Source organism: Protomyctophum bolini (genome assembly GCF_963924005.1).
Source record: "Protomyctophum bolini genome assembly, chromosome: 9".
NCBI classification, from domain to species: domain Eukaryota; kingdom Metazoa; phylum Chordata; class Actinopteri; order Myctophiformes; family Myctophidae; genus Protomyctophum; species Protomyctophum bolini.
The window spans coordinates 1,592,176-1,607,060 of NC_137870.1; the positions used below are offsets into that span (position 1 = coordinate 1,592,176).

The 14,885-nt window shown below is 43.4% G+C and overlaps 1 protein-coding gene across 1 annotated transcript in view; it reads left to right on the forward strand.

Moving 5' to 3' along the window:
- The window catches only part of muc2.1 (mucin 2.1), a gene marked incomplete at its 5' end in the record, with an annotated part of 84,157 nt that continues 69,272 nt past the window's right edge, over window positions 1-14,885 (forward strand). Inside the window, 2 exons of the mRNA XM_080772087.1 lie at window positions 1-73; window positions 700-792. Of these exons, the coding sequence (XP_080628213.1) occupies window positions 1-73; window positions 700-792 (166 nt within the window). The remainder of the gene's footprint in view (window positions 74-699; window positions 793-14,885) is intronic.

Genomic DNA, 14,885 nt, shown 5'->3' on the forward strand with positions numbered 1-14,885 from the left:
ATGCGCCTCGCGGCGTCCAGACTGCCGGAAACCAACAAGAAGTGTGTGGTGTTGTTGCTGTTAGCTTTCAGAGGTTGTTAGCCTTTAGCTCTGTTGTTGTTGTTTTTTTTCACCGTGGTGTGAAATAAACGTGTGTATGCTACTATGAGTGAGTGAGTGAGTGCTACTACAATAAAACAACGTCTCATAAAGGAGGTAAAAACGTATCAAATGGAGTCAGTATGGCGGAAGATAAATGAACAGCTGCCGTCGGTGGGAGAGCAGATGTGTGTTTCGGACAAACATGTGAAGTATGAAGACCTCGGTCTACTCTACACACTGCAGGTTAGTAAACTCTGAACGACAGCTTAGCATGCTAGCTGAACCGAACTACGTTGCTTCAAGTTGTTCATTATTGTTAAATATTGTGTTCAGGTTCATAAGTAAAGCGTTTTCGTCGCCAATTGCAGCAGTGACGTCACTGACGTGTGTGTGTGTGTGTGTGTGTGTGTGTGTGTGTGTGTGTGTGATTAAAACCTGGGAGCTGACCAGTACGACCACAGTCTTATACTGGCACTTCAGCGGTGTTGGGTGAGTGATGACAATCACTTCCCCACCCATATTGTTCCTGCCCGTCCGGGGAATCGAACCGGCAACCTTTCGGTTGCCACATCAAAGTCCTATATTATTAAAGTATTGTATTGTATTCCTTCATTCCAGAGCAGTGTGAGGAGTCCAGTCTGCAGGTGAAAATCAGTTCTCCAGCCACGGCTGTTTCTATTAAACAGGAACCTGAAGACCACCTGGATCTCAGTAAGTTTAAAGCACTCTCTCCTAATGTATTATAGCGATTTAAAAAAGGTCTTTCTGAAATAAAGTCTTTAGCAACAGCCTGCCCTTTTCCGGATGTCCGCGCCGTTCACTGAAGTGTTTAAAAGCGCTGTTTTAAAACCCATTTTTCTCTGAATCTAGGCTGCGTCGGCACTGATCGAATATAAAGTAGACGTTCTGGTCTCATTTATGGTATTTTGCTGCATCGCGCTTACAATATTAAAGCTGCTATAAGCAATATCTTTTCAGTATTTCTCAAAATGTTGATATTGATATTCAGTTTCAGAGCTCCCTGGAAGAAACAGTTTCTCTGACACATCTAGGGGCCAAATTCTATAGTCAAAGATTTTCCCGGAGGCTTTGTCATTGGTCGATTTGCCTGACTACTTCCTGATTGGTTTGTCATTTTTCTCGACCAATGACAAAGCTTCTAGGAATTTCTTTTGAATGCAGATTGTGGCCCCTAGATGTGTCACAGGGACAGATTGTGGCCCCTAGATGTGTCACAGGGACAGATTGTGGCCCCTAGATGTGTCACAGGGACAGATTGTGGCCCCTAGATGTGTCACAGGGACAGATTGTGGCCCCTAGATGTGTCACAGGGACAGATTGTGGCCCCTAGATGTGTCACAGGGACAGATTGTGGCCCCTAGATGTGTCACAGGGACAGATTGTGGCCCCTAGATGTGTCACAGGGACAGATTGTGGCCCCTAGATGTGTCACAGGGACAGATTGTGGGCCCCTAGATGTGTCACAGGGACAGATTGTGGCCCCTAGATGTGTCACAGGGACATATTGTGGGCCCCTAGATGTGTCACAGGGACAGATTGTGGGCCCCTAGATGTGTCACAGGGACAGATTGTGGCCCCTAGATGTGTCACAGGGACAGATTGTGGCCCCTAGATGTGTCACAGGGACATATTGTGGCCCCTAGATGTGTCACAGAGACTACAATTGTTTGGGAGCGTTTTACTCATTGCTGGCTGTCACAAACAACAAAACAAAACATGTCTACTTTAACCCATTCTGACCTGAGATCAGATTCATACGAGGTTTCCACTGGACACACACTAGGTCTGATTATAACCCATTCTGACCTGAGATCAGATTCTAAAAAATGTCAGTCGTTCTTTCGATTTTTCAAAAATAGCGGACCTACAAGCTCGTAGCGCGCCACTCGGTGGCGCGCTATGAGCTTGTAGATCTTCTATTTTTCAATGGCTAAAGCATAACATGATGCTGACACCAAAATGGGTTCCCGGTCAGAATGGGTTAATGCTTCTGAAGAGAGAGAGTTATTAGCGGGACTTAGTAATGGTGGATTTCACTTCCTGATTTTGGAGGATTGTTTTTTTATTCTGAATTCTTCAAAATAAAAGCTCTCTGCATCCGGCTGGCGCTCAAGCGATAGCACCAGGAGGACTTTAGACGCAGCCGATGTTTTAATGCTACTAACCTTCTGAAGAAGACTCACTGATCTAACATTTACAAGTCATTACTTTCAAAATAATGACTATCTCTCATTCAGCTCTTCTCATTATCTTCTATGAGAGCGTTGCAATGTAAACAAACAACGGCTACACTATTTACAGCACAGAGCGCATTCAGCGCACCGTCACATTTAAAATTTGGAAAATGTGGGCAAAGAGTAATCTGTATCATTTTTTCCAGCCACTACTCTTCACTGAGGTTACTACAAGATTCAAACCTTTTAGAGTCTCTTTGTATTTTCTTCCTAGACTTTCTGCACGTCCCTGTTTGTAAAGAGGAGGCTCCACCTGAAGAGCAGAGGAGCTCCACTCTGGCCCAGGAGGAACCACAACCTCCACAGATTAAAGAGGAACAGGAGGAGCTACTTCAAGGACCAGAAGAAGCTGGTAGGTCAACGTTGACATTAATAGCAGTGAAAAGTGAAGATGATGATGTTGAAAACAGAGAGACAGAGCCTGTAGCCGGCACCTCAACGGTACACGTGAAAACACAAGCTGATGTAGAGGACTGTGGAACATCACAACCAACTAGTGGTGAGCAGCTCCTCTCTTCACACTGTTCTGAATCTGACACTGAAGACAGTGATGAGTGGGAGGAGACTAGGGGAGATCAGTCAGCTGTTCATACAGGAGAAAAGCCCTATACTTGTACAGTATGTTTTAAAGGCTGTGGTCAAACAAGTAATCTAAAAAGACACATGATGACTCATACAGGCAAAAAGCCCTTTTCTTGTACAGTTTGTGGTGAAGGCTTCATTCAGTTGGCTAATCTAAATATACACATGATGACTCATACAGGCGAAAAGCCCGTTTCTTGTACAGTTTGTGGTAAAGGCTTCATTCAGATGGATAATCTAAATATACACATGATGACTCATACAGGCGAAAAGCCCGTTTCTTGTACAGTTTGTGGTAAAGGCTTCATTCAGTTGGCTAATCTAAATATACACATGACTCATACGGGCGAAAAGCCCGTTTCTTGTACAGTTTGTGGTAAAGGCTTCATTCAGATGGATAATCTAAATATACACATGATGACTAGACTCATACAGGCGAAAAGCAGTATGTGGCAGCACAAGTCAACAAAAAACACACGAGAACTCACACAGGTGAAAAGCCCCTTTCTTGTACAGTTTGTGGTAAAGGCTTTGCTCTGATGGGTAATCTAAATACACACATGAGGACTCATACGGGCGAAAAGACGGTTTCTTAGCCACTCATTGTGAATAGCCCTTTAAGTCTGCTCAACAGTGCCACAGTAACATAGAGCCTTGGGCCCATAGAGCACCAAAGTCCTGACGTCACTCGCTCATCCCCTGGTTCTATAAAGTCCTGACGTCACTCGCTCATCCCCTGGTTCTATAAAGTCCTGACGTCACTCGCTCATCCCCTGGTTCCAAAGTCCTGACGTCACTCGCTCATCCCCTGGTTCTAAAGTCACTGACGTCACTCGCTCATCCCCTTGTTCCAAGTCACTGACGTCACTCGCTCATCCCCTGGTTCCAAAGTCACTGACGTCACTCGCTCATCCCCTGGTTCTATAAAGTCCTGACGTCACTCGCTCATCCCCTGTTTCTAAAGTCCTGACGTCACTCGCTCATCCCCTGTTTCTAAAGTCCTGACGTCACTCGCTCATCCCCTGTTTCTAAAGTCCTGATGTCACTCGCTCATCCCCTGGTTTTAAAGTCCTGACGTCACTCGCTCATCCCCCTGGTTCTATAAAGTCCTGATGTCACTCGCTCATCCCCTGGTTCTAAAGTCATGACGTCACTCGCTCATCCCCTGGTTCCAAAGTCCTGATGTCACTCGCTCATCCTTTGGTTCTAAAGTCATGACGTCACTCGCTCATCCCCTGGTTCTAAAGTCCTGACGTCACTCTCTCATCCCCTGGTTCTAAAGTCACTGACGTCACTCGCTCATCCCCCTGGTTCTAAAGTCCTGACGTCACTCGCTCATCCCCCTGGTTCTAAAGTCCTGACGTCACTCGCTCATCCCCTGGTTCCAAAGTCCTGACATCACTCACTCATCCCCCTGGTTCTAAAGTCCTGACGTCACTCGCTCATCCCCCTGGTTCTAAAGTCCTGACGTCACTCGCTCATCCCCTTGGTTCACGGAAGTAATTTCCCATGGAGAATAACATGGGCTCATCTTAAAATCGTTTCATATAAGTGTTGTGGTCCAAAAATAAACAAGCTGTCTCTGTGTTGTTGTCAGGGAGGTTGTCTCTGTATCGTTTGTGACAGTCAGTCACTCATAATATGATACAGTCTGTTGAAAATGTAACTAATTCAGCAGCGGTAACAATAGTGTTTTCTCTCAGTTAGTTGATTCTTCATATCCATGTGAGTGAAGCGGTCTGGATGATTTGTTTATTTTTAAAACGCAGCTCTTATATGAGGCGATCTAAGGTGGTCTTTACACGAGGATGGTGTTCATAGAAAACGGCGAAATAAATCGTTTGCTGTGGTCCGTTTAGACGAGAACGGTGTTTTCAGGAGGTGAAAACGCAACAAGGACCACTTCACCACTTTTCACCTATCTTCATATAATAGGTCCTCACTAATAATCATGATAAAATGGCACACTTTTCTTCTACTCAGTCTGTGTCTCAATGCGAACGCAGTGAGCACTTACTATGAGACCTAGCAGATCATGTCTGTCTGTCTGTCTGTCTGTCTGTCTGTCTGTCTGTGTGTCCGTGTGTCTGTCCCGCTATCCAAATATGGAGTGTGGTGCATCAGCAATCACTCAGCTCCATATATGGGCACAAAAGGGGCCAGGTCCACTCGGCTCCATATATGGGCACAAAAGGGGCCAGGTCCACATATACAGTAACAGCGGGACAGACACACAGACAGACAGACATGATCTGCAGGGTCTCAGCTGCGTTCGCTTCCCGCGTTTGTGCGTCTTACTGGTAGGAGGGCTGTGGGCAGTTTAGAAACCGTCTTCCAGTGACATCATCATTAGGCAGATTCTTTTTTTTTTTACAAAAATGTTTAGATTTTCTTTATCGTGAGAACGACGGCTTCCATTTTCGCATTGCAACTTTTCAGGACTAGAAAGCCTGCAGTTTCTATTAGCTTGTATTCCCCATCGATGATGTCACTGGAAGACGGTTTCTGAACTGCCCACAGCCCTCCTATGAGACACAGACCGAGTAGAAAAAGATTGAGCCATTTTTTTCATGATTATTATTGATTATTATTATATGAAGAAAACCCTTTTTGCTGTAACTTTTACAACAGCTAATACAAGCAGAGATTTGTAGCCTATATTGATGTTATTATGTTATCAAGTGTTTATTTTGTTATAGTCTATTAGTCTGTCCCTTATGTTTAAAGTGTGACATTTGGTATATAGTTTTTCATTGGCCTCAAATATTGTCTATATCAGGTGGTGCCCACACTTTTTTGAGTGGTGCAACATACGTGTGTAGTCATGAACACGAGTGGTGCAGTGCACATGCGTGAAATTGGAACGACACGAGTTTGTGACTTATTAATACCAGTAGGGGGCGCCAGAAACAGAGAGAGGGGTATTGCTGTGCCTGCTGCCTGCTAATGAGAGAGAGAGAGAGAGAGAGAGAGAGAGAGGAGTTTTTACTTGAGAGCTACTTTCACAATGACCAGCTCAAGAAGATCTACTCACCCACAAACGTATTATCCCATTGCTGAAAACGGCAGCACTGGCGTTATACATACTATAAGACAATAACACACTTGGAATGGGAAATAGAGATAGAGGAACATGGAATCCGTAGTTATTTGTATAGTGACTTTGTATTTGTATTGCATTTGTATTGTGTGTTTGATCTGAAAGGCTCTTTTAATCAATCAGTCACCTACATATCAGATACAGGTGATGGTATTCCTCAGAGGTCAGACTGGGGTCCTTGACCTGAACATGTTTGAGAACCACTGACATAGAATCATTGTCTCACAAGTTAACGCGTGAGATCTGCTATTTTCAGCATGTGTAAAACAATCATTATGACGGCATCAAGGCACCGCCGAAACTAATCCTCAGTCGACTAAATCAACTGTGGATTTAGTCGACTAAAATCTTATGATATTTAGTCAACTAAAACTAACATTCCGGGTGACTAAAATGTGACTAAAACTAAATGAAAACTATTCAAGGAGACTATGACTGAAACTAAAATAAAACAATTGCTGCCAAAAACAACATTGTTTTAATCCATTTTGGGGGCGGGAACCCCTTTTGGTGTTTTAAACATTATGTTATAATTCAGCTATTGAAAAATAGCAGATCTACAAGCTCGTAGCGCGCCACCGAGTGGCGCTCTATGAGCTTGTAGGTCTGTTTTGTTTTTTTTTAATCGTGAAAATGTGGCGCAAGTCTTTGAATATATATTCTTTCTGAGCAAATGTTTTAAACTCAAATCTTTGCTTCTGAGGGGTCCCTGAGGGGTCCTTCTGAGGGGTCCTTCTGAGGGGTCCCGGGAACAACATATTTTCAGGATGGGGGTTTGGTCGGCCAAATACATATAATTCTTGGGGTCCTTGAGATGAAATATTGAGCACCACTGAGATACAGAAACATGAGGTATTTCAGAAAACAACCTTTTTGAAGACAATTTTTCTTTTAATTTCGACGTCAGGCCTAAATGGGTTAATAGACACCGGAGAGGAAATATTGGGCAACAACTTCATTGTCTCACATGCAGTAGTACTGTACTGTGCTGTACTGTACTGTACTGTGCATATCCATATCCTCCCTGAACCAATCATATCCTCCCTATAAACCAACATGATGCGAGGCACTGCAGCTGTCTTCCCCGCGGCGAACAATAAAGTTGTATTTGACCTGTGGGAGTGGCGGCCTTTATATGCTCTGGTCAAACAACAGAGTGGCTGTTTATCCACGGAGGGGCTTTCATAAAGTGACACAACCAGGATTAACCCATTCTGGACGGTCGGGAACCCCTTCCCGGTGTTATAATGGCATCATGTTATGCTCTATAGCTATTGAAAAATAGCAGATCTACAAGCTCATAGCGCGCCACCGAGTGGCGCGCTACGAGCTTGTAGGTCTGCTATTTTTTTTGTTGAAAAATCGAAGAACGACTGACACATATAGAAACATAGGCTTTTTCAGAAAACTGTCAGGATGTAGAAGACGTTTTTTAGAATCTGATCTCAGGTCAGAATGGGTTAAACATTGCTACACATCAAGACACAATGTCTTCACATGCAGGACATATATACAGTACAGTAAAGTACAGTACAGTACGGTATACGGTATGCGTGTGTCATCTTTGTCTCGCACCATAATTGTGGGGAGATGCATGTGTGCTCAAAACTGATGGAAAATGTTGGTACATTATTTCAGTTTGAGTAAATTATGACTATAGAATTAAATTAAATCGCATTCAAAAGACTACGCAGGCTATGCCTTTGTGCCACCCACCCCCTTAGCGTTGCTTTTGCAAAGGTTTGTGCTGTAGATCTGCTATTTTCTGAACATTTGGATACGTTTTAAAACTTGAAGTGGAAAAGGAAGAAAAAAACACTGTCTTCAAATGCAGTGACCAACTTTTAACCCATTCTGACCTGAGATCAGATTCATACGAGGTTTCCACTGGACACACACTGGGTCTGATTAACCCATTCTGACCTGAGATCAGATTCTAAAAATGTCAGTCGTTCTTCGATTTTTCAAAAAATAGCAGACCTACAAGCTCGTAGCGCGCCACTCGGTGGCGCGCTACGAGCTTGTAGATCTGCTGTTTTTCAATAGCTAAAGCATAACATGATGCCAACACCATAATGGGTTCCCGTTCAGAATGGGTTAATAGGGAAACGGCAACGTATTTTCAGATGGGGGGTCCTTGACATGAAATAGTCTGGAGAACTATACTGGCAGAAAACTGTCAAGATTCAGAAGACGTTTTGTAGAATCCCATGGTCTCCGTTAACCCTGATGTAACACCCGGATATACAAGAGATTTAAATCATTTTGGGTGGGAACCCCTTTTGGTGTTGGCATCATGTTATGCTTTAGCTATTGAAAAAATAGCAGACCTACAAGCTCGTAGCGCGCCACCGAGTGGCGCGCTACGAGCTTGTAGGTCTGCTATTTTTGAAAAAAATCGAAGAACGACTGACACAGAAACGTAGCTTTTTCAGAAGACTGTCAGGATGTAGCTACATTTACTCGAGTGCTGTACAGTGTACACTGTACAGTGCTGTACAGTACTGTACAGTGCTGTACAGTGTACACCAGTGAGACGCCTGAGGGCGACAAGCGACCTCGCCCTAAAGGGCCCTATAGGGCGAGGTCGCGCGCACGCAGTGACAGCAGACTGTTGGGCGAGCGCTGGCGTTTGGCATGGGGGGGGTCAGATCAACATATGGAATGAATTATGTGCTGGCCATATATGGAGCGTGTCTTGAGTGTACAGGGTTTGATGGAACATATGGAATGTCAGAACAGGCCAGCTCCATATATGGATTTGAGGTTGGATTTAAGTTTGAGGTTTTGAAGTCATCTCTTTATCGCACTCTCTTCTGGGCCTGGACCTTTACTTCCTGCCGGGTACCGTGTGTGGAACGTTTCCCAGGTGTTCCTCTGCCTACCCTCTTTCCTCTTTCGCTGTGTCTCGTGGTGTTATTTGTGTCCTTGCTATAAAGGGTGTGGTCTATCCTGTTCCACTTTCTCCTTTTGTTGATCGTAGCTATGAAGTGTTTTTTTTCGGGGAATCAGGGGTGTTGTTGTTGGTGCTGTTTTGTCACTTAAAAATAAAGTTTCATAACTAGATCAGTATCACAACTCTATGCCAAGAGTTATGATACTGATCTAGTTATGTAAAATAAAGGAAAAACACAATATTGTGGATTGGCAAGTTTAGAACAATAGCATGATTGTTATAGATACAAAGGAAAGGGGGGGGGGGGGGCACGTCCATCAGGCTTTGGGTTTCAAAGGCTGACATTTTTTAGAATCTGATCTCAGGTCAGAATGGGTTCAACCTTACTTGCACTGCTAGGACTTTGCAGAGAAAACTATGTAAAAAAAAAAAAGTTGTATGCACATTTATAATAATTATATTAAAAAAGAAAATGGGTTCATAATTTACATCTCTGGGATATCTCTAACAATAATAAACAAAACACCTTCTAGACATTCTAATGATCACAATAATATATATATATATATATAGATAGATAGATAGATTTCTTTATTTTTGTGTCATGCACCAAAGGCGCCCAGCCCACATGGGCTTACAGGACACACCATATCATTGCATTCAATATTGCATTGTGTACAATAAACAGATATGTTTTGTTGATATTACATTTTTTTTTTTTTACACAAACAAAACATTCTGCCTTATTTCCCACGCCCTGCATAAAAAGTCTGCCAAAGCAAAAGTATCTTTCCTAAAACAAAATTCCAGTTTTTCATATAGTCCTCCAACCAGAAAAAGTCAGCACAGATGGTTGTCATTTTACAAAATAATACATGTCTTAATTCTTCATATAATGGGCAGTAAAACAAAAGATTAATTTCATTTTCAATTTCTTTTAAATCACACACTAGACAGACTCTGTCCTCCTCAGGAGTACCAATATATATATATATAGGCCTATAATTACATTGTTCCCCTTCCACCAGTGTGAGTTCCATCAGAGGAGGATGCTGTTAATCATTTACTGTTAACCCATTCTGACCTGAGATCAGATTCATACGAGGTTTCCACTGGACACACACTGGTCTATGATTAACCCATTCTGACCTGAGATCAGATTCTAAAAATGTCAGTCGTTCTTCGATTTTTCAAAAAAAATAGCAGACCTACAAGCTCGTAGCGCGCCACTCGGTGGCGCGCTATGAGCTTGTAGATCTGCTATTTTTCAATAGCTAAAGCATAGCATGATGCTGAACACCAAGATGGGTCCCCGTTCAGAATGGGTTAATCGTTCACAGCTGGTGAATGCATGAAGACGACGATGATGTCACAGAGCTGTCACTCAGCTGTCGTGTTGGCACGCACACACACAGTCATACACACACACGCACGCACGTGTGCACACACACATTTATGGTGTTTGATACATCATGTTCTGTCTCTGAGCACACACACACACACACACACACACACAGGCCTTATTAATGACGCTTTATTTGCGACTGTTGACCTTTCTACGTACGCAGCGATCAAGTTCATCTCCAGTTCATCTTTGTGTCGTCGTGTGCATTTTTAGACCAGTGTTGCTCAACCTGTGGGTCGGGACCCCCAGCTGGGGGCCCCACATGACTTTTTATTTTATTTATTTATTTATTGGGGGACAATTTAACCCTGTAAGACCCAGCGTTGCTTTTCGGTAACATCTTTATTTTAATTAATTACTTAATTATTATAATTAACTAAATGTCATCATTGATGTTCATTGCAATGCCATTGGTCATGATATTTGCATATAAATACCCCCCCCCCCCCCCCCAGAGGCTGAAATTCACACAAAATAAGAATTTCTGGACTCTGTGCAATTTTGAACTATTTTTAACCTATGACCTTTGAGTTCCCAGTTCAAATATGATTACTTTTGGGTCAGATTAAGATTATTGTTGGGTGGTCCCCAGTTCAAATACGATTATTGTTGGGTGGTCCCCAGTTCAAATATGATTATTGTTGGGTGGTCCCCAGTTAAAATTCATGGCCTGAAAATATTAGGAGCCACTGCAATAAAGGACCACTTCACCACTTTTCCACCTAATACTTTTCCTCACTAATAATCATGATAAAATGGCACAATTTTGTTTCTACTCAGTCTGTGTCTCATAGGAGGGCTGTGGGCAGTTCAGAAACCAGTCTGTGTCTCATAGGAGGGCTGTGGGCAGTTCAGAAACCAGTCTGTGTCTCATAGGAGGGCTGTGGGCCGTTCAGAAACCAGTCTGTGTCTCATAGGAGGGCTGTGGGCGGTTCAGAAACCAGTCTGTGTCTCATAGGAGGGCTGTGGGCAGTTCAGAAACCAGTCTGTGTCTCATAGGAGGGCTGTGGGCAGTTCAGAAACCAGTCTGTGTCTCATATGAGGGCTGTGGGCAGTTCAGAAACCAGTCTGTGTCTCATAGGAGGGCTGTGGGCAGTTCAGAAACCAGTCTGTGTCTCACAGGAGGGCTGTGGGCAGTTCAGAAACCAGCCTGTGTCTCATAGGAGGGCTGTGGGCCGTTCAGAAACCAGTCTGTGTCTCATAGGAGGGCTGTGGGCAGTTCAGAAACCAGCCTGTGTCTCATAGGAGGGCTGTGGGCAGTTCAGAAACCAGTCTGTGTCTCATAGGAGGGCTGTGGGCAGTTCAGAAACCAGTCTGTGTCTCATAGGAGGGCTGTGGGCAGTTCAGAAACCAGTCTGTGTCTCATAGGAGGGCTGTGGGCAGTTCAGAAACCAGTCTGTGTCTCAAAGGAGGGCTGTGGGCAGTTCAGAAACCAGTCTGTGTCTCATAGGAGGGCTGTGGGCAGTTCAGAAACCAGTCTGTGTCTCATAGGAGGGCTGTGGGCAGTTCAGAAACCAGTCTGTGTCTCATAGGAGGGCTGTGGGCGGTTCAGAAACCAGTCCACCATGTGCCATCATACATGGGGAATCCAAGCTAATAAAAAAAACCCTCAGTATTTCTAGTAAAACAAATGTAAGCCATCGTTCTCACGATAATAAAAAATCGAAATATTTCTCTAAAGAAATCTTGCTTAAAAAAATATTACAGACCACTAGTGGGGCCCCGGACCGCATGTTGGGAATCACGGATGCAACCCATGTTTGCACACACACACACACACACACACACACACACACACACCCACACACACGCACACACACACACACACGCACCCACACACACACACACACACACACACACACACACCCACACACACGCACACACGCACCCACACACACACACACACACACACACACACACACCCACACACACGCACACACACACGCACACGCACACGCACGCACGCACGCACCCACCCACGCACACACACACACACACACACACACACACACACACACACACGTGTCAATTAAGATAAGACATGAGTGCAGCGTCAGAGGCGGGGGGGGCGGGGCGCGGGGGGCGGGGCATCCCAGCGAGGTGGTCCAGTATAAGAGGCAGTGATTGGCCGTGGGGCTGCCAGTCGACTGACGGGCCAACAGACAGACAGACATGGAGTGGATCTGCTGGGTCCTAGTGGCCGCCTCTCTCACCTGGAGCACTGACGTCGTACGAGCCAGACAAGGTAGGGTCCAGTGATACTCACATCGCATGTTTACACTTTTAAAAGGGCTATTTTTGACTTTTAGCGGTCCTGGGGCAGTTATTTTTTTACTTTTAACGGTTCTGGGGCAGTTATTTTTTACTTTTAACGGTCCTGGGGCAGTTATTTTTTACTTTTAACGGTCCTGGGGCAGTTATTTTTTACTTTTAACGGTCCTGGGGCAGTTATTTTTTACTTTTAACGGTTCTGGGGCAGTTATTTTTTACTTTGAATGGTTCTGGGGCAGTTATTTTTTATTTTTAATGGTTCTGGGGCAGTTTTTATTTTTTACTTTTAACGGTTCTTGGGCAGTTATTTTTTTACTTTTAACGGTTCTTGGGCAGTTATTTTTTACTTTTAACGGTTCTTGGGCAGTTATTTTTTACTTTTAACGGTTCTGGGGCAGTTATTTTTTACTTTTAACGGTCCTGGGGCAGTTATTTTTTACTTTTAACGGTCCTGGGGCAGTTATTTTTTACTTTTAATGGTTCTGGGGCAGTTTTTTACTTTTAACGGTTCTTGGGTAGTTATTTTTTACTTTTAACGGTTCTGGGGCAGTTATTTTTTACTTTTAATGGTTCTGGGGCAGTTTTTATTTTTTACTTTTAACGGTTCTTGGGCAGTTATTTTTTACTTTTAACGGTTCTGGGGCAGTTATTTTTTACTTTTAATGGTTCTGGGGCAGTTATTTTTTACTTTTAATGGTTCTGGGGCAGTTTTTCTTTTTTACTTTTAACGGTTCTTGGGCAGTTATTTTTTACTTTTAACGGTTCTGGGGCAGTTATTTTTTACTTTTAATGGTTCTGGGGCAGTTATTTTTTACTTTTAATGGTTCTGGGGCAGTTTTTCTTTTTTACTTTAAACCAGGGGTGTCCAAAGTGTGGCCCGCGGGCCAAATGCGGCCCTGGGATAAATGTCATGCGGCCCGCAGCTTCATACCTCAATTGTATTATGAACGGCCCCGCCCAACAGTACAGTCTTTTTTATTTTTTATCCTGTGATATTGTAACCCATTTTTCACCCGTGTGTCAATTATTCAGTGGTGGAAAATAACGAAGTACAATTACTTCGTTACTGTACTTAAGTACACATTTTGAGAATTTGTACTTTTATTTACTATTTTTATTTTTCTGTATTTTTACTTTTACTTCGTTACATTTACAAGTAAAAAATCGCACTTTTAATCCGCTACATTAAAATTGGACACCTTTCGTTACTCGCTACACATTTCCACGCGAAATATGCGCAATCTCCGCATTTTCCACATAAAGTTTATAAAGTCATCGCCTCACTCATTCGTTCACATTCACACAGAAGCATGGTGGTGCGGTGCGTTGAAAAAGCTGGACAAGAAGCGCCCGTCTCTCTCTCTCTCTCTCTCTCTCTCTCTCTCTCTGGTGCGGTGAATAAATAACAGCGAGCCGTGCGTGTGTGTGTGTGTGTGCGTGTGTGTGTGTGTGTGTGTGTGTGTGTGTGTGTGTCTGACGTGCGCTGCATCTGCTGGTTATTGCAGTTCTGTTTTCGTCACATTATGTGACGAAAACAGAACTGCAATAACCAGCAGATGCAGCGCATGTGTATGGGACTCACATACACATCTTAACGTCAGGAGCGTTACACGACTCACCCATCCAGGTGATTGCAATAATAATCACTGTAGGCCTAGTCTTTACCGTGCATTGCATGTAAACGTCTGTCGAACGGGATGGTCGTTAAAGTTGATATCGGTTTCAACTTTATCCCCCAGTAATCCACATCTGTGCATAGGCATATAGCCTACTGTAGGCTTTTTTTACTCTATTTAGAAGACATTTTCAAGCTCTTGCTACTGAAATGATCGATTATTTTGATGGAGAAATCATTTACATGCATCTCAATGGGAGACAGTTTGCCCTGCAACGTGGAGTGGGTGGGGCTTAATTAGTGAAGGGCTAATTATAATGCGTGAATTCACGCAATTATAATGTCTGTTTTGCAAATTGCAATGGCTCTCCCCAATCTCCCCTAAATTACTGTGGACCCCAAACTGAAATATATTTTTGTGTGAGCTTGCTTGCACCCTGAGTTGTTTGTAATGTTTGTAATGATAATGAGTGGCCAGTTTAGTTTCTAGTGTTTATTCCAACACAAACATTAAATGCCATTGATAATGAATGAATGGCCTTTTTCTAGTGTTTATTCCAACACAAACATTAAATGCCATTGATAATGAATGGCCAGTTTCGAGACGAGTGTTGAAATAAAGCCACTTTTGGACTTCATTTCTTTGTAGGCATTTTGAAAAGCATGTTGTACTTTTTACT